General features: G+C 40.8%; 1 protein-coding gene across 10 annotated transcripts in view; it reads right to left on the bottom strand.

The window, feature by feature from the left end:
* Positions 1 to 12,636: 12,636 nt before the first annotated feature.
* Positions 12,637 to 22,327, bottom strand: part of FMR1 (fragile X messenger ribonucleoprotein 1) — a 37,265-nt gene continuing 27,574 nt past the window's right edge. For 2 of the 10 annotated variants that reach the window (XM_058534853.1, XM_058534856.1), the window contains 5 exons: positions 22,189 to 22,275; positions 19,494 to 19,689; positions 17,785 to 17,967; positions 17,219 to 17,301; positions 12,637 to 15,035 (listed from right to left, as the gene is read on the bottom strand). In XM_058534853.1, coding sequence (XP_058390836.1) covers positions 14,874 to 15,035; positions 17,219 to 17,301; positions 17,785 to 17,967; positions 19,494 to 19,689; positions 22,189 to 22,275 — 711 coding nt within the window. In that variant the 3' untranslated portion in view covers positions 12,637 to 14,873. Of the gene's footprint in view, positions 15,036 to 15,055; positions 15,305 to 17,218; positions 17,302 to 17,784; positions 18,773 to 19,493; positions 19,690 to 22,188; positions 22,276 to 22,327 lie in introns of those variants that run through there. The other 8 variants (XM_058534857.1, XM_058534860.1, XM_058534855.1 and 5 more) reach the window with 7 other exon arrangements.

Raw genomic sequence — 22,327 nt, 5'->3', positions numbered from 1 at the left:
CCTGCTTTCTTTCTTTTTTTTTTTGTGAGGAAGATCGGCCCTGAGCTAACATCTGCCAATCCTCCTCTTTTTGCTGAGGAAGACTGGCCCTGGGCTAACATCCATGCCCATCTTCCTCTACTTTATATGGGAGGCCGCCACAGCATGGCTTGACAAGCCGTGTGTCGGTGTGCACCCGGGATCTGAACCTGCGAACCCCGGGCCGCTGCAGCAGAGCGCGTGCACTTAACCACTTGTGCCACCGTGCCAGCCCCAACACCTGCTTTCTTTTGTTTGCCATTTGCTTAGAGTATTGTCTTCCATTCCTTCACTCTGAGTCTGTGTTTGTCTTTAGAGCTGAGATGTGTTTCCTGGAGGCTGCATATTGTTAAGTCTTGTTTTTCAATCCAGCCAGCTATTCTGTGTCTTTTGACTGGAGAATTCCAGTCATTTATATTTACAGAGATTATTGATATATAAGGGCTTAATACTGACATTTTATCTCTTTTTTTCCAGTTGTTCTATATTTCCATTGTTTTTCTTCCTCTGCCTTTCTGACTGCCATTTCAGTTTGGTGGTTTTTTGCAGTGGTTTTCCCATTTTTCTCTTTATTTATGAATTGTGGCTCTGCTCTGATCTCTTGTTTAGTGGTTACTGTGAGGTTTGTATAAACTAACTCGAAGATGAGGTAGTCCATTTTCTAATAGCCTCTTATCTCCATTAGCCTAAGCTGGTTCCATCCCTCTCCTCTTCCCCTTCTGAGTTATTGTTGTCACAAATTATTCTGTTTTGTGCTGTGAGCTTGTGACTAAGCTGAAGTGTTTATAGTTACTTTGATGCTTTCTTTCCCTTTATCTTTTAAGTCATAATTAAGTATTTGCTACCCTGTTCTGAAAGAGAGTTGCAGTTTTCTGATTTTGTCTGTTTATCTCCTTGCTCAAAGCTTTGTATATCTTTGCCTTTTTATTTCAGGTGTGAGGGCATCCTTGATCATTTCTTGTAGGGGAGGTCTTGTGGCGACGAACTCCCTCAGCTTTTGTTTATCTTGGAAAGCTTTTATTTCTCCATCATATCCGAAAGAGTTTCTTGGCTGAAAGTTTTTGTCTTTCAGTATTTTGAATATATCATTCCACTCTCTCCTAGCCTGTAAGCTTTCTGCCAAGAAATCTGCTGAAAGTCTGATAGGGGTTCCTTTGTAGGTTATTTTCTTCTGCCTTGCTGCCCTTTATATTTTTTCTTGGTTGTTGACTTTTGCCAGTTTTACTATTATATGCCTTGGAGAAGGTCTTTTAGCATTGATGTAATTACGAGTTCTAGTGGCTTCATGTATTTCTAAGTCTGGTTCCTTTGCCAGGTTTGGGAAGTTCTCAGCTATTATTTCTTTGAACAAGCTCTCTGCTCTTTTCGCCCTCTGGAGTACCTATAATCCTTGCATTGCTTTTCCTAATTGAGTCAGATATTTCTCAAAGAATCCCCTCATTTTTTAAAAAATCTTAGTTTCTCTCTCCTCCTCCACCTGAAGCATTTCTATCCTCTAAATCACTAATTCTTTCCTCCATAATGTCAGGTCTATTTTTTAAGGATTCTAGATTACTTTTTATCTCATTAATTGTGTTCTTCATCTCCAGAATTTCTGCTTGTTTTTTTTTTATAGTCTCAATCTCTTTGGTGAAGTATTCCTTCTTCTCATTAATTTTATTCCTGAGCACATTAAACTGTCTTTATGAGTTTTCTTGTAACTTGCTGAGTTTCTTTATGACAGCTAATTTGAATTCTCTATCATTTAGATCGTAAATTTCTGTGACTTCAAGGTTGGTTTCTGGAGTCTTGTCATTTTCCTTCTGATCTGAATTGTTACTGTAGTTTCTCACAGTGTTTGATGAACTAATCCTTTGCCAGTGCATGTGTGGTAGTATCAGGTCACAGATTCTACTTGCTATGGCTGGGGGAAGCAGGAGCTGTGTTTCTGATCCCACTCCATCTGCTGGAAGTTGTGCAGGTATGGTGGGCACTCCCGCCATTCCAGAAAGTGTTCATGTGTGGGCTCAAGGCTGCCACCACCTCTTCTTGCAGTCGTGCTGAGGCACATTACCACTTGTGGGGCCACATCAGCACTATGGGCCTTCCCACCAGATGGGAAAGTGTTCGTACATGCATGTGAATCAACCACTGCCTCTTCTCACGGTCACGCCAGCTGCTGTGCTTGGTGGGTGGGTCTTCTGTGTGGGGTCTGAGCCAGGGCCATTCATTAGGACTGCAGCGGCATGGTCAGTGCTCGCACCAGCCATGAAAGCATTCACACACAGGCTCGGGGCTGCCACTGCCTCTTTTTACAGTTGTGCCAAGGCACGTTCCCACTTGTGGGGCTGCTGCAGCACTATGGGTGCTCCCCCTGGCCAGGAAAGCATTCATGCACATGCACAGGGCTTCTAGGGAAGGGTAGGGGAGTGCTCACCTATCTCCACTACACCCCGTGGACCTAGTCCATCCACCTTCAGATGTATAGCTGCGTGGGTCTCTCAGGCATCCTGTTGTGCTGTTTGTGTATCTTCTGCTGGTCACTGAATGTCCATTTAGTTGTAGTTCAAATGAGGAGAGATGAAGGGATCAGTTCACTCTGCCACATTGCTGACATCACCACTCTAAAGAGCTCATGATATATGTTTAATAAACATTAGTTGAATGAATAAATCTCTGTTCCTCTAAAAGAAAACTATTACTCAAGCCAAAAATCTGTGAATCATAACCCTGGTTTCTTCCCTCTCCTTTTCCCCACGTGGAAAAATCACGAAGTCCTACTGATACTATCTCCTAAATACAGCAATCCCACCCTTCTTCTCCATTCTCACTGCCATTTCATTGGCTCATTATTACAATAACTTGGCCTCCTTGCCTCTAGTATTGCCACATTTAATCTATCTTTGGAAGGTGAGTGAAAGAAAACACCACTATGTCACATAGAATGGGCACATGTAGAATAGGTTTAAGTGGGGTAACTTACAAGCCTAAGTGTTAGTAAGAAGAGGCACATGGTCTTGTGTTCTGTCATTTTCCCACACTGAGGCCTGCCTTCCCATTGGGTCCAGAAATTAATTGGATTTTTTAATGGGGTTTCTGGAGTTGGTGACAATGGCAAAGAAGACATTGTAAAATTAGAAGGGTTCTAAATAAGAGTACAAAATTCATCATGAAAACTAGAGTTCTCTGAAACCTCTAATCATTTAATGCAGACAAAGCCATGAGAAAAAGATCCCAGAGCTTAATAAGGGGTAGTTTAGAGCCACGTGGCTAGCTACTATAGTTGCTGTTGGATAGCTCCTCTTGCAGTGAGGTATTCAGCCAGAAGCAGGAAGAGCTGTTGGCCACAGTGCACACTGCCTAGACAGTAAATAACCCCAAACTATGCAGATGTCCAACACAATCAGAGGTGGGGAGTCAAGAATATCTTTGGTAGTGAAACTCCGAGCTCTCTCATTGGTAATCTCCCTAGGTGAGCCTTAGAAACACCTCTTGATGGGGGTAAATCTCATGTAAAATGGTGATAAATGGTGTCCTAATGCCCCCAGGGAGATCCTGCTGATGGTGCCAGAGACTGTGGATATATACCCTGTGCCAACTGGATCTTTGATTACAGAAGAGTTGTATGGCTACTCTCAGGAAGTGGATAACACTGTGTTCAAGGGGGAGGCAGTGAAGGCAAAGAAGGCTATCTTACCACACAGAAAAACTAGTCCTGGAGTGGGTGGGAAGCACACAAATGCTGCTTTGAGTTGGGTCCAAGGTGATTCTCTGCCTCCATTTAGCATGGACATCACAGAGGATGGACATATAAGTGCGGAAGGTCAGGGCAAAGAGTGCTTGGGGCTACTGCCTGGTAGAAGCGATACCTGAGGCATTGTTTGATAGTGGAATGCTGATAAGACCCCTCATAGCCAAATCAAGTTGAGGGTGACATATCTAGCGTTGTGATAGTACTCTTGGTCACTGCCAGGGACAGGTACAGTCTGTCCACATCCAGACCAGGAAAACAGAGAAGTTATTTGCCCCCTTGATCCTCTCTTTGCTTCCCAGGGTTGGATCTGTCCATGCCCAAGCAGCTGGGGTCTGTGAGCACCCTTCAGGAATGAACCAGACCTTATTTTGTATCCTGGAATGAAAAGCTCCACAGAGACCTAGGGCTAACAATTCCTTTACTAAAGGCAAGCTCTTGAGATTGAGGAAGGTGGCTAAAGTGCAAAGGTTACTTACTGCATAAGCATAAGAACCACAGGAGTGTCCCCAACTTACAGAGGAGGTATGTGGCAAACCCAGTGTCAGAGTTGTCTGTCCAGTGGGAAAGGACACCAGATGTCACTTCAAATTTGTATTCATCCACATTTCTGTGATCCATGCAGTAAAAACTTTCCAGCTACTCACCATGGTCAGTGCAGGTCCAAAAAAGGAGGGGAATTATTATTATGCAGCGTGGCAGCCACAGAAGCATGCCACTCCAATCTGTTGTGGAGAGCATAATTGCCTGACAGCCCCAGTTGTTGCCGTTCTGGATCCACCACTGTGTTTGTGCCAAGGTCACGTTTCCTGCGGGCTGCTTTCAGCCAATAATTGAGCACAGTAGAGGTACTAATGCAGATCCACTCTTGTGAGTACAAGAACTCCTTTAACAGGTGACTTTGGCTCTAGAACTCACCATCAGCCTGGTTGAAACTTGCTTGGAACTGCGCTATAGTCTAAGATCCTTTCTACCCAATCCTCCTTCTTTCCTTTTCCTTCATAAATGTCAGATCTGCATCATGGTCTGAAGTCTCTGCTGAACTTCTCTGGCATGTGGCAAAGGTAGTCCATCAGAGCCTTATATCATTGTGTGCTATCTGATTGGGGGAGGTGGACAGCAACTCCATACCTAGAGAGCATGTACAAACCACATAAGGGCAGGAGGCCTATGAAGTATATCTGCCAGTATGAGCCAGTCCTGTCTTCTGTGGTACGACCAAGTTTACCCTGAATTACATGCTCGTGAAGCAACCAATGAGTGCAGGCTCTAGGGGTGTGAGTATCTTCTTCGTATGTCAAATGACAGCCCTTCATGGTGGTTTTGTTACTGTGGTGTGTCTGGACATGGATCCAGTAGGTCACCAAGAATATGATGGCTCACAAGCTCAACTGACTTTCTCGCTGCAGATGCTTTGCTTTTCTCAGGATGTGGTCCTTTCTAGGAGACAAATACCTATGTGACTTATTAACTGAGCTTGTCGGTGAGTCATATTTGCTTCCATAGGGTATGACTTTAATAGTCTCATCCTGGGTGGCCTAATGGCCTGACTAAAGAGTTAGGCCAATAGAAGCAGCCCATGAGTCTATGTAAAAGTGTATTTCATTCATTGAGGAGCAGAATGCTTTATTACCAAACGTATCACTTGGAAGTTCTACCTACTGTGCAGAGCAGCCAATGCCACGGGTTATCAGCACTTATCGTCATAATAACAGATGGCTTAATATTCCACTGCACTTGCTCACTCAGTGAAACAGGCTTCCTTGTATGGTACCAAGTCTCAAAATTGAGGCCCCCATTGAGCCAGTAGCTCAGGCAAAGCAGGCAATGGGGCCATCTCAATACCCACTGGGTAGGCAGCCACTTATTTTTGCAGTTGGCTTGAACCTCAATTGGATGTACAATTTCCATTTCATTTTTTTTCACTTGCTGCACTTTGTCAATTATTAAGCTACTGTCTCTCGATTCCAAACCATCCTTCTATACTCTGCTCTGTGAGGTTGGGGCTTGGACTCTGCACACCACATTTCTGCTTTGCCAGTGCTGCCTATTAGGTTCTGCTGATAAGAGACCATGGAAGACCACGGTTCTTCACTCTGGCAGGAACAGTTTGCTCCAGTAGCAGCAGTTGAATCCAATTTCCAGATCTCCCATCCCTCACTCTCTCAGAACTAGCATCAGCACGTTTCCTCAGAGACACCAGCACCAGCCAGTTGGCTGGCATCTCCTCCTCAGTGGTCTAAGTCCCAGCGCCATTGGGGTCTACCTGTGAGTTACCAAGGTACCAGTACCGATCAATAGTGCCCCTTTCCTAGAGGTCTGGGTTCTAATTCTGTGAGCCTCTCCTTTGAACTTTTGGGTTCCCATCATCCCAGCCTCATCTGTTCATTCCTCCAGGCCTCAGGATGGTAGACGCTTCCTACAGACTCCACTTCTGTGTTATCTTAATGTTCCTGTTTTCCATTTTCAGTCCTTTAATATCTGTTTAACAAATCCCTATATTAAATTCTCTGTTAAAATCACTGGTGTGATTTCTGTTTTCTCGACTAGACCATCACTGATACACCCATCTGATGGAATTTGGTTCAGTGACAACTCATTGCAGGATGGGAATATTGGATCTGAGGGTCACACTGTTTCCTTCAATGAGACAATCTGTCCCCACCAGGGCAAATAATTTCCATTCAAAAGGCATGTACCATTCAGTAGTGGAGAAATGACCCACCCCCAATATTGGCAGAGTCTTGTGGCCAGAGGCATCAGATGTGATACTGGTCACAGATACTTAAAACTCCATGGGATCAGAACGTGTTGGTGGGGGAGGGGCAGGTATTGTTTTATTGTTGCATGTATGGCTTCTGTGGCTTCTTACTGCAGGGGTCCCCAATTGAATTTGGCTACCAGTATGTTGACTTAGTACAGATTCTTGAATAACATTCATAGGTGCAGGATATGCTGCCTCTAAAACCCAAAGAGGCCAAACAGGTGATAAGGGCTCCTTTCGTATAGTTTTTCCTTATTAGGCTGTGGAATATCTCTTTGGACTGCGGTTCATCTAGCCCTCAAGATATGCACTCAAGTGGCCTGGTCCTGGTCTCTATCCTCATTTAAGGCCCTGTCACCTCTGGACAGCTGTGCTTAGAGAGAGCATGCATTATGGTGAGAACAGTTTCCTCTGTGAGGGCCACTATCCAAATGTCATCAAAATAATGGATTGGGCTTGCCCAACTCATTACTGACATATTGCAGTTATTAAGTATTGCTGGGGAAGTTCAAAACGACTGAGGCCAGACACCTTCTCTACCAGGTGAAAACAAAACAATTTTATTTCTTCCTAGAGAAATCTGGAGAAGAGGACATTAGCAACGTCTAGGGAAATTCTGTCCAAGAGTAATATAATGTGAGCCACATATGTGATTTTGAATTCTCTAGTAGTCACTATAAAAAAATAAAAAAGAGACATAGTTTAGTTAACCCAATAGATCCAAAATATTAACATTTCAACATTTAAATATACAAACAGTAAGATATTTTAATTCTTTTTTTCAAACTAAGTCTTCAAAATCCATTATGTATTCTACACTTACAGCATGTCTCAACAGCCCCATGTGGCTAGTGGCTGAAGAACTGGACAGTGCAGCTCTAGGGCCACATACTGAGTGCCAGCAATGGCTGCAATCAGTTCAGTCACCTGTTGGTATATCAGGTGCTTTGAGCGCCATGGTGGCCACTATTAAAGCCACAGTGGTCTGCAATCAGGGGCCACAGACACTGGGTTTACTCACTGGCTAAACAGGGCTTGGAATTGGAAGATAGTGTGGCCTACCACTCCCACCTGGCAATGGAATAAGCCCTGTATGTTTTCTTTCTCACCTACTGTTTCAACTGCACAATCCTGGCAGGCTTTGGAAATACAAGAAGCTCTGCATTCAGCTGGAGGGATGGTAATGCCCACACCCACCAGCAGGTCAGTGTACTATTCTGGGTTGAGGGAATCCAGCATGTCTGTACCAATTATGTAGCCTGACAAAGGGACTGTGAGCATGGTCTCATCAAAGGGGCCAATGGTTGGGGCCGGCCCAGTGGCGTAGTGGTTAAGTTCATGCGTTCTACTTCGGCGGCCTGGGGTTCACAGGTTCATATCCTGGGCACAGACCCACACACCACTCATCAAGCCATGCTGTGGCAGTGTCCCACATACAAAATAGAGGAAGATTGGCACAGATGTTAGCTCAGGGACAATCTTCCTCAAGGAAAAATAGAAAGGTTGGCAACAGATGTTAGCTCAGGGCTAATCTTCCTCATCAAAAAAATAGGGTGGGGGGGAGGAGGGCAATGGCATTTTCAGTAATTATGCCGAGTTTCTTACTCTGGTAAGTAAAAGCAGTCCCAAATACTGCCCAGGAAATCATTTACTGTGGACTTATCAGATCCAAGAACAACGCCTCTGCTCCACTGTCTGGTAGACCCAGGTCCGCTGAACCCTCCCTGCACGTATGTTGTGCGCTACACGGACTAGGGAAGCAAGTCAGCAATCCCCTTGTACAGGGTGGAGGACTGGTGGAGGACTGGGATCCAGGCCAAGTTGAGTTTTGAACAGACTCAATCCTGGATTGAAGGGCCCTCTAGTAGTCAGACTAGAAACTCAGTCTCCCAGGTAGTGCAGAGGCCTGTGGGGAAGAGGAGTGTCTTTGAGAGTCGTTTCAGCAGCATTAAGATGTGGCTAACTACTTAGCTTCCTCCTCTGGACCCTTCTCCAAGGACACAGGGGGCTGTGGAGATTTGCTGGCCAGGCAGTGGGGAAAATTACTGGTCTCCATCTCCAAAAGGAATCCTCCCACCCAGGACCTCCTTGCATTAGCTCTCTACAGGGGTCTCCTTAATGCATGCTCTAAAATCAGTTATTTTTGTTTCCTGCACCCCTATGTTCTCTCTGCAACCTCCTTAGTGATTTGGATTGCTTATCAGCCCACCAGCCTCTCTGCTTTTCTCATGTATCTCCTTACCTAGCAATCTCTTTGTTCAAGACCCAGAGCCATAATGTACTGCCCAAGGGAACCTAAGAAGGAAGTAGACAGTGGTGCTCTTCCGCCCTTTCATTTATGCTGAGACCCAGGGCACCTTGCAGGGAAGACCCTTTTGGGTGGGGCCTAAATCAGTCTCAGAGGATTAACCCATCCCTTACTCCCTGGCAGAAGCAGCTAAGTTAAGGATGCCCCCCTCATGTAAGATCCCATCAACTTTTCCAGCATTCTCTGAATTAAGGTCATTTGGTCACGAGTTAACCCTGATGCCCAGGATTTTCATACAACCATGCTATAATGCCAAAGTGCCTCAAAGCAGCTGTGACCTCAGTAGGGATGTTCCACTTTACATTCAGTGTCTCGAGGAAGTCTCTTTGTGGCTATGTGAATCTGATTTCCTGAGCATCCAAGTCAACCACAGGGCAGGCACATTTGCTCTCTCCCCATTGGTCAGACTAGCCATTCATTCAGCAAAAGGGAATATGGCAGTAAACCGCAAAGGTTGGCCATTCAGTGTCACTTACCTCATGGGTGTAGCTTCTTCATGTAAGCAGTTCCCGCCTCAAGGGACTCCCGTGACCCTTGCTGGAAGTCCAACTCCCTGTAAGTACTGAAGCTGCTCAGGCTGTAACCCGTTTCTCACCCCCACCAAGCCCCCTGGGTGGCACACTGCACAAGGACAGGTTTCAAATCTAAGAGATTAGGTTGCATCTACTGTTCCAATGGCACTTGGGACCAAGGGCTCTTTTCTCCAAACTTCGTTTTCCTTAGAGGTCACGTGGCTGGCTGACTTGAAAGGGAGTGTCAAGGGATCAAACTGTCTCAACTGGCCTTATGAGGACTTCCGGGGCCTTTGTGGCACACGTCATGGCCATAACTAAGCATCACAACTATATATTCAACCAGTGGTTTCAGCTCAGCCAGGTTTCCCACCGCCAGCCCTAGGGGGGATGTCGTCCATCCCTGGTCTGGCTTAGTTGACCCTTTTTGTAGTTTCCAAAAGGCGAGAGCTGGAGTAAGTGGAGTTTGCCTCATGTTGGGCACCATCTGTGAAGCAGTGGGTGAAACACAACAGCACACCATGCAAAAGGTAAAGGTTTTAATGAGGGAAAACTGCCAGCAAGGGTCAGCAACAGGATGCACACGGATGCCCATTCTCGCATGCAGGGAGCGATGCAAAGGCCAGGGCACTCTGGCTGCACCTTGGAGCTGTAGGCCAGGGGAAGGGTATTCCTTCGCCGGGAGTGTGCCTTTCCACAGGGCAAGCCCGACAGCGGCCTTGCATGCGAAGGATCAAGTCAGGGCTTAAATGCCAGCTGTCAGGGGAGCTGTCTGGGAACACAGGCTACTAGCACCTGTGACCTTGTGGGAAGCTGGATTTGGGTGCACTCGCTCCTGCTAGCTGGTTACCAGGCAACTTGACAGTGACCCCTGGAGTCATGGGGTAATCTTGTCTCTCCCTCCACACTTCTTTAAGTGTAAATCTGATTGTTTAACATCTTTCAAAGGCTCCCTAAAGTCCAACCTCTAACGTGGCGCCGTAGGCCCTCCTTGACAGTATCTCGTTTCACGTCTCTGCCTCAGATGCCATGTCCTAGCCTCACTGAACTCTCCCAAGTTTCCCAAATATACTTTTTCATGCCTAAATCAATGCCCCCAGCCCCTTTTCTCTTGGCTAACTCCTCTAATCTGTCCTCCATCTTAGGCAAGATTTCACTTCACCTGAGAAGCCCTTGACTGACTCCACGCCACCGATTTGGATTGTGTTTCTCCTTTGTGCTCCACCTCACCCCGAGCATCTTAGTACTGACCATACCATATACTGGAACTGCCCATTGACTCATCCAGCTCTCCCACTCAACACTGAGCTTCTTGAAGGACTGAAATATTATCTTTGTAGCGCCAAGAAGCTTGTGAAGTGCCTGCTATACAGTGAATGTTCAGTAAATATTTAACGAGAACCAGACGAAATCAGGTGGCTGGTGCGTTAGCACTTACTCTGTAGCTTTCTCCACATAAAACATGAATATCTTATTAATGCATATACAGGTTTGGAGTTAGGATACCTTAGCAACCATTTATGTAACCCATGAAGAAACCGAAACCTGGAGAGGTGAGACGACTTATCCAGTTATCACAGAGATACTCTATGCCCTGGTCAAGTGTAGAATCTACCTCCCAATTCCCCCTTTTCCACAGCGTAACTCCTCATGTCCCTTCCTATCGTGTAGTATCTATGTTGCACTTGCAACTTTTAATGATGTATATTCCTTGAGCACCAGTACTCTGTTCTTTGCTGCAATATCTTACAGATTTTAATCTTCAGGGAAATCTGACAAAGACGTCTTAGTATTTACCAAAAGAACTTTATACTTGAAAAAATAACACCAGAATTCTTTTTTCCTCTTAGCATAAGCCACGTAAGTTCTGTATGATACTGAATGATGATAATATACCCCAATTCCCCGGATTCCATGTAACCATCTTCTGTTGACACTTAATCTTCCTTCCCATTTTCAACCTACCCTTGTAATCAAGTGTATGGTATACATATATATAAATTGGTGGGAAGACCTTGAAGCACTCAATTTTGAAGCTTAGCCTTTAATCATTTACCAAGTGCAACTTGAAAAGACTTTTAGTGCCTCTCCCACTAACACAAAACTCTTTAGCATAAAAAAATGGATTTCTCCCTGTTTATTCATGGAAACTTCTGAGAGAGACATGCAAAGAAAATTTCTAAACAGTCTCAAATAAAATTTGTAAACAGCCCTAAATAAACACACAGAGGAAAAGATGCCCAAGATTTAAATACTGGTAACTGTTAAGCCTTCTGAGCAATCAAGACCAGCACCTGATAATGGCTATCTCAGAACAACTAGTTATCAGAGGCATCAGAGGGTCATGAGGCAAAGATTCTGTTTATGATCATGAAACAAACTGGCTCAATAGGGATCAAATCAGTATACTGACTCTAAGACACTATATTCCTAATCACCAGGAGCTCTAAGATCATGACCATGAGAGAAATGCCTGGGTGAGCCACAGCGAGTCTCAAGTTCACTTGCTGCCAACAGAATGTGCGTGTGCAGCACTGAAAACTACCATAAAACTAGGAAAACCCAACCACATTACTCGCTTCTACCTACCACCTCTAACGGACTCTGCTCAGCTCTTTGGGTTCTGGAAGAGCCCAGAACTAGGCAGAATGGGTAGCAGAGAACCAGAAAAGTAGCAGCACGAAAAACCAGAAAAGCAGAAGACAAAGATGAATTTTTCTGGAAAAAAAACACCCATCAATGTAGAGCAGAATGTACTGAATCATTGGATCATTTTGGATTCTAACACTGGGTAGAACTTTGACACTGTGACCTCTCCATTTCTACCCTTTATTTCCAGGCTGTGCCCAAGTTCCTTGAAGTGACCACAACAGCTAATTCAGGTGCATTCTACCTACAAACCTGTCATTTATTTTATTACTGAGATACCGACATCAAGTGTTTTTTTCTTAAGTACATGGACACACAATATTTTCCAAACAGCAGGGTATGTTTATGTGTGCACAGACAGGAGTATGTGTTTAATATGGTTTAGTGGCATCCTATGTAATAAATGTGTTGAAATTTTATAACTGGGAACATGGACAATTATTTTCAAATATCTAAGGTTTTGCCTTTTAAGGGTACATAAAAGATTATTTGCAAGGCCTATATGCTTTGCATGATAAATAACTTTTCCCCCACATATCATTAATTTTTGTTATATTTAGAAATTTAAGACCAGGAGCAAACATCTGTCAGACTAATTTTTTGCTTTTTCATAAGTGCAACTTTTTAATAAAAATTTACATCTAGATAAACAATCTTCAGATTTTTGAAACTTTAATAAGATTTTAAAAACATCATGACTTCCAACTGAAAAACATACACGTTTAGCACACAAATATTGTAATATGAATCAACTCCAACTCCATTTGAAAACATGTGAATCAAATTACAGTTTTAGAAGTTAGTAATTCACATTTAAGCAAGTTAGCGCCTTGCTGAATTCAGCCTTTGTAAAAAAAGAGACTTAGTGCATATTGTAATGGCACAAAGTGCTTTTGTACCATTTTGTTGATTTTTTTTCACCTTATTAAACAAGATCAAGTTCTTGAAAGTTGGTAGATAGCGGCTAACTTCCTATGACACGTGAAATTTCCAATGGTAACAGTTACATTTTGTAACAGAACATTTTCTATAGATTTCTTTTCCTATCTTAAAATTTTAAAAGCAATCATTTGTAAGGATTGCATCAACATCAATTTAGCAGAGGAAGATCAAACTTTATTGAAACTGCTTGCATACAAAATATATTGCACTATAACCAAACAAATGTCAACATAAAATCCAATCTGTTGTCGCTAATATGTACAGAGAATATTGCCCAAGAGCAGTTACATTACAAGGTCATTCTACCTTGGTTAATTATCTACAGTATTTTAAACCAAACAGCTTACAGATGATGTGTGCAAGGTACCAATTTCTGTTTTCAAATACTATACATTCCCAGAATAAATAACTAGAAATTAACATTAATGTTTGGCAATACTTTTAAAAGACTTTTTAATATTCTTGAAATCATGTGCAGCTTGTTGCCATTTTTATATGCTTATTTGTATGCAAGGAAAAGTAACTGTAAAATGAAAATTCAAAGAAACAAACTCACAAAATACATCAGAGGCAGAACTTCGGTTTGTACGGCTCTGTACAGATTCAGTGGTACCCCTACTTGGAGTTATTTTTTAAGAAAAATATAACATCTTAGAGTGAAGGTCCTTCACATATTTTTCCTCGGTAAATTTCATTCATAAAAAAAAAAAAGACAAAACCAAAACCAAAACCCAACACGTCAAAAAACAAAAGAAAAAAAAAAGAAAAAAGTATTATTTGTTAACCAATCCTAGTCTGCTTTCCAATTCTGATTATACATTAGACCTAACATTTCAAAGTTTACAAAACATTTAACCTGCTTCAAATGTTTCTTAGACAAAGTACCTGTACTTCACAGGATTATTATGCACACATGGAAATGACCTTCCTATCTCCCCAAAATAAGCTTGAAATTAAAATATGAAAAATTTCACAAAACTCGGGGAGGACAAAATAAAAAAGGCTCTAAGTTAAAATTGGTCATCAGGCCAAAGAGCAGGCATATCCTACTAACTTTCGACCAGGAAGATTTGTTCCTAGCTGAAAACATTTTAGCCTCTCTCAAATGAAAAGATAGTTATTTCTTCTCCTGTCTATACAGAAACATTACACATCCCTCTCAATAGCACTATTTGTCAAACTTCAGTGCAACAAATCAGAAACAAAAACAAGTCCTATTCTTTATACTGCCTAACCTGATGTTTATGTAAGGAAAAAAATATGGAAAGCATGCATTCCTCTATAAAGTACTAATGTTTGACAGGGTTTGCTACATCTTTAACATTTAGTGTTTCCAACTTATCTTCCCTGAACTCTGCATCCAAATATAATATTCCTACCTGCCAAGATATAAAAAAGGCACAGATCATACAACTTTTTTTTTTGCTAATGAAAATGACAAATGTCACATCACACACATCTCAGGGTCCACTAAAATACTGGAAAAGTGGACCAAAACATAAACTGACACAGGACATGAAATGACATAGTATTTTATGGACTTTTACATGATATTGAAAACAGAAGTCTAACATGATTACCATAGATGCTATTTATTCAGAAAAACTGAAATGTACCAGTGAGTTATCACCCAACGCAGGAAAATGGTCCAAATTAACAAAAAATATCACTGCTCAGTACTTTAAAAAATAAACCAAACTAAAATCCTGTCCTGAAGTGCTAAGTATACATAAAAGTAATGTTTCAAAATTTCAGGATATCTTTTTGTGCAAATCTGAAAATTGCTGCTTATGGTCAATACCAAAAAAAAAAAATTCTTAACAGAATTTGTGTTCATTTCATGCCCTGTGCCATCTTGCCTACTATTTGTCTTTGGCCTAACAAAGTTTTCTAATATGGACTAAGAATTGTGGAAATGGTATAGGAAACATAACTTCACAATTACGCAGTTTAGGGTACTCCATTCACAAGTGGTTGCTGACCATCCACGCTGTCTGGCTTTTCCTTCTTCTGGTTACGATCTTTACCCGTGCGCAGCCGATTACCTTCACTGGAGGTATTCTGCAATGTTTTAGTGTGGACACTCCTTTCATTATTGCAGTCAACTCTGATCTAAAACAAGTTATAGTTGTTATATACACAGACCATATCCTATTGTAATCTGTAATTGGCCTGACAAGAAACTTAAGCCTGAAGTGTAAATTCCACATGTTAAAAGGGGAAATGGGGGTGAGAATAGAAGGAGTGCAAGAAATTAAGGTCAGGTAGGATCTTTATTGGGTTTATGATTTTAAAACACTCTTCTTCTTTAACTGGAGCACATTGGTCATCTCACTGCGTCCCAAGTTAGACAAAAACTCACAATCCTACTGTGTCTTCTTCTAAGCAGAATAAAACAGTGAGAAACAAATAGTTAAAACGAATTACTATTACTGATTACAAGATATACATCCTTATAAAACTAGAGTTCAAAAAAATGGGTTATTCTTCAAAGACTGTGACACCAAGGAGGAGAGACACAAATTAATGTCCTCCTATTCTGACTTTACCAGGATAAGAACTCAACTAACTCACTTATTAACTAGCCTTTACTTTACACCTTTATATCTATTGTGGGTATGATTTTCTCTATGAGAGGTCTCATTGTCTTACAGCAGAAAAATATGAGCATTAGTTTCCAGTAGTTTGCATTTCAGTAAGGCAAGTCAAATGATCATACAACTTGAACTCTGAAGAATAAAAATGGTAGAGGGAAATCTGAAGACACTAATGTGTGGATGGACTGGAATCCCAGGAAGAGCATAAAGATGAATGCAACTTAAAAAATAATATTCTAATATTTATACAATATTTTAAGTGCCAACACTTAAACACTGCTAACAGAATTCCAGATGCTATACAAAAGAAAAATAGTGTTGACCAATCAGCCTAAAACAACTACAAATACTGATCTGCTTCAAGTACAAATGCTACATATATCCCAAAATGGTTCACTGTAATTTCAAACAGTGTTTAAGCGTTGGGTCTGGGTGTGAGTTTTAAATGTTTGGTTGTCAAGGGTTGAGTGCTTTGATTTGGATCTATTTTCATACTCACATAGAACACACTACCTTTTTATTCGGCATTCCATTTTAATTATAATTATAAATATGCATCTTTTTAACCAATGTGATCAGATTGCCAAGTTCATCAAACATGTCAGCTTAAGTGGGGAATTACAAAACTGGGACATAAACGCCTTACAGCTTTGTAAAGCACATGTATGTACACTATTTCATCAATCTCTTTATCTAGGTCTAAGGTCTTTTCTATGCTGGTCCTTAAGAACCCGTCAATAGTTAACTCCTACTTAAAACTGCTATGAATTCTAAGGAATATACCATCATGAAGTTTCTGCTTAAAAAGTCTCTCTCACTAATCTTGGGTGTTGGTTCCACACCATTCCACACCAAGAAGGAACCCTGAATACTTGTATTAAGAATTAAGAGGTAAAGAAGAAGAAGAAGAGAACATGAATTCTGGGAATCAGACACCAGGGTTCCAACATCACTCCACCATATGCTAACTATGTGAGCACATAGCCAAAAGACTATGGACAAAGAACTGAATGTTTCTAAGCTTCAGTTCACTCATCTATAAAATAGAAAAATAAAACTACTTACCTCGGAGTTATTGTAGGATTAAATGAGATAACACACACACAAAGCACTTAGCAAAGGTGTCTGGATGTGCTCAGGGGTAATTTTAAAATTATTTAACAATGGGTTCAGCACAGGTGATGACCAACTGAGATGGGATTCCCAGAACAGAGGCTGGCTGTAAACAAGCAGCTGACTGATTCAGCATGTACTAGCTGAGTATCATCAGCCCTGTTTATCACGATTATTACCCGTGAGATAGATACTTTCTTTTCCTTGCTTTCCACTCAAAGAGCATGCCCTATCGCTGTAACTCAGGGAAGGAGGTACCCACAGAGCATACTTAGATCTCTCTCTCAGTACACTCCAGGATGTTCTTTTTCTTGGGGAATCAGGGCAACCACTGATGTGGTACTGAAGCCATAATGTGACTGTCCAAGTCTTCACAAATATTTAAACTTCATATTCTCTATAGAAATCTTCCCTGTATACTTGTCATGAAGGACTAAGATTGCCCACAGCTGTAATGCTGAAAGGAAAATATTTCATGTATACCAAATTCAGAACCTCTGAACATGTTTTAAAATAAAATAAACTCATAAATCTCAAACCACCGTAATTCAAACAATTTAGATAAAATGAGGCGCACAGGTTTACCTGGAGGGATCCATCTGCCGCTCTTGCTTTAGCCTCTCTTGGATTACGTGGACGATTATCTGTTCGGGAGTGATCGTCATTTCCTATAAGGACATTTTTAAAAGGTTCAACAGTCACTGATTCTGACATACTTATTGGAAGTTCTTTATTCCCACACCCTCAATCTATTTAGACCAATCACAGAATCTAAAATATAATCAACAACCTAGTGATTCCAGTTACATAATGGTTAACAATCTAGCATGCTACCAAGAAGACATTACAATTCTGCATCAACTGTGTTACAGATCAACCTGAGCTAATGATCAGATGTTATGTTTAAAATCCCCAAAGAAGCTGAACTAGTTATCAGTGTTTATTCACATATTCTACACGAACCATAAGGATGGCTAATATTCTGTCAATCACTATATGAATGAAAGGCTCAGCCTTTCCTATGGTGACCAGTATAAAACAGAAGAAAAGGGGTCTTAGTAACAGGTCATTGAATCACCAAGATGTTTCACAGAACTTCGGACAATTGTCACAATTCACCTTTATTTCTAAACAAATGAAAACCTCTGTACCTTTGAAGCCGCCTCCGCGTCCTCTTCCTCCCTGTCCTCTTCCTCCACCGCCACGCCGTCGTCCGTCTCCTCTGCGCAGGAAGTTCTCCCTCTCTTCCTCTGTTGGAGCTAATGACCAATCACTGAGTTCGTCTCTGTGGTCAGATTCTGTTTCAGAAGCATTTGATGCTTCAGAATTAGTTCCTATCGAGAGTTAAAAGTTATATACCATTGTCCGACTTAAAAAAAAAGTTAGGTTAACAGAAGCTTCCAGAGATGTTTCAGGGGTAATCCAACACTCTTCCCAATTTATAAGCCCACCAAAGAGTATTATTACCTTCCATTTTGTAAAACAAATTATCTTAAATTCAAAATAAAGGGTTTCATAATATTTGAAGTAATTTTGGTTTTAAACATGTTTGGTTCTCATTTAAAAAAGTAAAACGTATTTTATTAGCCATCTAAATTCAAACCTGAGTATGCCACATCATTAAACAGCTGTGCTCCTTTAAACATCTGTGCTCTCTGGAGGAAAAGTTGTCTACAACAGTTAAATACAATACCTTGATAAATAAAACCTCTATAAAGAGAGCTCCTTTTAACAAGGTTTGGCCCAGGGACAGAGGGGACTGCACACATTTTGGTCATCTTTGAGAGGGTGGTAGAGAGGGCCACCATGGCAACTGTCTCAGGGAAGGATCTCCTGTGGGATCAGGGACTGGACCTAGCTGAAGGGGGATATGCTTGCCTGATGCTTGGTCCACAACCTTCCCTCCCACTCCCACTGGAATAATTTATCATTAACAAAGGAATCATAATAAATTCGTTATGCCTGAGGGTTGGGTTAATGATGTATGGGATGGGAGTGGGAAAAAGAGCTCCATGGTGAGGTGTAACTGACTGTTGCAAGAGGGGTTAGGGTTAGGTTCAAGGTTGGCCTTAGGAGTAGGTGTGTCTCTCCCCCACTCCAGAATATCAACTCTACTACCTCTCTCTTCCTCTGTTGGAGCTAATGACCAATTATAGCTTCACCATTATAGCTTCATTCCTGTGGATCTTGAAGGCTTTTCCATCTTAAAGAGTTCCTTTTTGAAATGCAAATATTTGTGAGATGGATTATACCTTATACCATCATTAGCAAGTTACATAGTAGATATACAGTTGAGTAAGAAAGACAGTAGGTTACTGGCAGGTGGGAATAGAGTTCAGTGAAAGGTACTGGGAGAGAAGAAAGAAGCACTGACAGAAGAGCTGGGGAGGCAAAGAGAAACTTCGCCTACTTCTTGACTGTGCCTAGGGCTGACTTTGGCCATGCCACTCGAAATCACCTTATGAGCTAGAGGGTGCAGACCCCTGATTTACACAGTCCCTCCAGCAAGTATGACCAGCACATGCCTGACAAAAAATGAGCCACAGTACACAAGTGAAAAAAGTTTTGGCTATATAGTAATAAAATCAGGAAAGACCTTAAGAAAGTCATCAACGCACAAGGGCTTAAGCAGATTTACCCCCAGTCAGAATGTGGACAGAACTCACACCTGCCCTGTGAACTCTATGTGTTATTATCAGGTTTTTACTCTATATGTCTCTTGCAACACAATTTGACCCACTGTGAATCAGAAACCATGTAGTGAGAAATTGTTATAACGGGGTTCTAATGAATATTAGAGATTAGCAGCTATTAAGTCTAGGAACAGATAAAGTTACTGAGTAAAATGCTTAGTTTGTACCTGAAGTATATCCAGGACCGCGTCTGCCGTGCCCCCTATTTCTGTAAGGTCTACTACCTCGACCCATTCCTTGACCATCATCAGTCACATAGCCTTTTTCCTTATCTGTACGATTTGGTGGTGGTCTAGAACTAGCTCCAATCTGTCGCAACTGCTCATCAATTTGTAATCTCTCCAAACGCAACTGGTCTACTTCCTATTTAAAATATACAAGATAACAGTAAAAATAATTTGACATTTTACTTAATAATACCTTTCTCCTTTTCATCAGATAAAAAGTATACTGGAAATATTTCAATTTCAGTTCTAAATTTACAGTAAACACTGTTAAACAGAATTATCAGGAAACTAAATGGTCTTCTTAAAAAGAAAATTACTATAGATAACAGATTATTGATGCCCAGAATTAGAGATACAATAAAAATACTCAGCATGAAAATTATATTGAATAGAATTTAAAGTTGTTTGATTTGGTAATATTATTCAATAGCATCTGCTAAAGCACAGAAATACTCATTTGGGGACTTCTTGATGATAGGATATTGAATAAAACAACTCTAAAAAATGTATGAATACAGATAAATGACATTTAAGGTTTAACCAGCTAACCTTAAAAATTACACATTGTAAATAAACTTACTGAAATAGATTTGCCAGTTAATATCTTAATTTACAAAGCATTACAGTTTGGGCCATCTTCTGTTTTCAAGGAACATACACTACGGCTGGTCTTTGGATGTGATTATGCAATTAAGGAACAATTATTTTTAACAAACTCAAAATGCTCATATTCTTTATATGGGGCAGGGGAACTATTTAATAGCTGACTAAAAACATTAGGTCATCCATCATGCCTTGAAAACCTCTTAAAGACTACAACTCTGCTAGAATAAGTATGACAAACAGTATAAATTCAGCTCATCAAAGATACACCTGAGGTCAACTGACAGACCCTTACATACAGTGCTTCCAATATGTTGGGTTCTGTCAAATCCAGATGAAGTGTCAATTCTAACCCTTGTTCTTCCGATCTACCCATAAACATCTCATTTACTGGCTAGAGGGAAACTGGATCCATAACTACAGTAGTACTGGGTGTCTTAGACAAACAGAGGCCATCATAGGGACTGTCTACATGAACAGTCACTGGAGAAATCCCTGCAAAGCTAAGTTCCTAAAATCTTGGTTGTGGCAGCTTCTGGAAAAGAAAGGGCAGGTGAAGATCTAGATGAGTTTCATTGGTGCTCTGAGTCAGAACTTCTGTTTTACAAAGCACTTGAGCAAAGGAGAGACTAGCTAAGTGAGTGGATTACTCCAAAAGTATAGTTATAGCTCATGGAATGGGTATATCTTGCAAAACAGAATGGTAGTCCAGGTTATCCCAGTGGGGCAAAGCAGTCACCTTCTGGTGAGAGATGCCAGGCCCAATCAAGGGAAGATCTGGTGATGGAAAGAATGGCAACAGGACAGCTGCTGATAACCAAAAAAGATACTCAAGTGTGAAGAATAAATCAAAAGATCTAAGAGAGAACATTAGTCAAAAGAACAAGGGATTGATATAGTGCAACCCTAACTCTCCAGGTCTTTGTAATTATTTAAGCGAAGGATATGAAGAAAAACACATACAACAGATTACACATAAAACACACTTTAAAACACAGACAGATAAGCAAATCAATGAGGTATCCTACCAATGCAAACCTTGCTGGATGAAGCCTTCACCCTTTCAATGATTAACTGAGCACCATAAGAATGAATGAAATGCCTAGCTATTGTACTTTTCTTCCTTATTTGCATACAAGTAAAATTGTTTAATTTATTTCAGCAAAAAAATTCTTAAGATAGCATCATAAATAAAATAGAAAATTGGATTACTTTTCAAATACTATTTAGTACCAGTTATATTATAATTTTGATACATATGGATATAAAGAAATTATAAATGTGACAAGGATATGATTCCATTTCACTGAACTATAGAACATTTTGGCCAAAAGGAATTTTAAAAAGCATCCGGCCTAGGGAAGTGACTTGTCTCAAGTCACATAGCTAGTTCATGGCAGAAGAGAAACTACAAGGAAACTGTTGGATTGCCAATCCAGTACTCTTTCCACTATACTTTGTAGCCTCCTGGTTCCTGCTTTCCAGTTTGCAATCGAGAGGACGCATAACCATACAAACACTAGTTAAAATGAGCATTTACAAGAAGACACAAATTGTTTATATTTTTTATAACAGAGTATAGAGAAAAATAAGAAGGGTAAACATTTAAACAGAGGACTTCATGAAACACTGGGATTTCCTTGATAAATGACATAAAAGAGACAAGTGTTACAGACACAAAATTTGGCCTGGAAAAAACTCACGAAGGCTAGAAAGGATCAACTGGATGACGAGGCTATGGAAAAGATTACCTAAATTAAGCGTAAAGGTTTAAAAGAAGAATAATGGGAAATAGGGGAATTTATTGAGAACTGGAATGTTGGTCCTTAAATTTATAATGATGGAAAACTGACTTGTGTTTTCAGAAGGAATATAATAAGCTAAACAAAGTGAGTATTTTCTCTATTATCTTTTACAGGTCAATCATTGTAATGTACAGGCTAGAATGAATCTTAACTGCTGAAAGATTTAGTATGGAGTTTTTATATTTTAGTGCAAAAGGATAAGAAATTAAATTTCTTCCTATTCTCACCTTTAAATAGTTCAGGTGATAATCCAAAAGAACAGTGGCATTAGCGATGCTGTCCTTTGTTCCCACAAAAACAAATGGTACCATACCCTGAAAAAGAAATGGCAACAATGATCCTATAAAATTAATGATGGATTATTCT

Source organism: Diceros bicornis, chromosome X, assembly GCF_020826845.1.
Source record: "Diceros bicornis minor isolate mBicDic1 chromosome X, mDicBic1.mat.cur, whole genome shotgun sequence".
NCBI classification, from domain to species: domain Eukaryota; kingdom Metazoa; phylum Chordata; class Mammalia; order Perissodactyla; family Rhinocerotidae; genus Diceros; species Diceros bicornis.
This window is presented reverse-complemented; position numbering and strand designations above follow the sequence as displayed.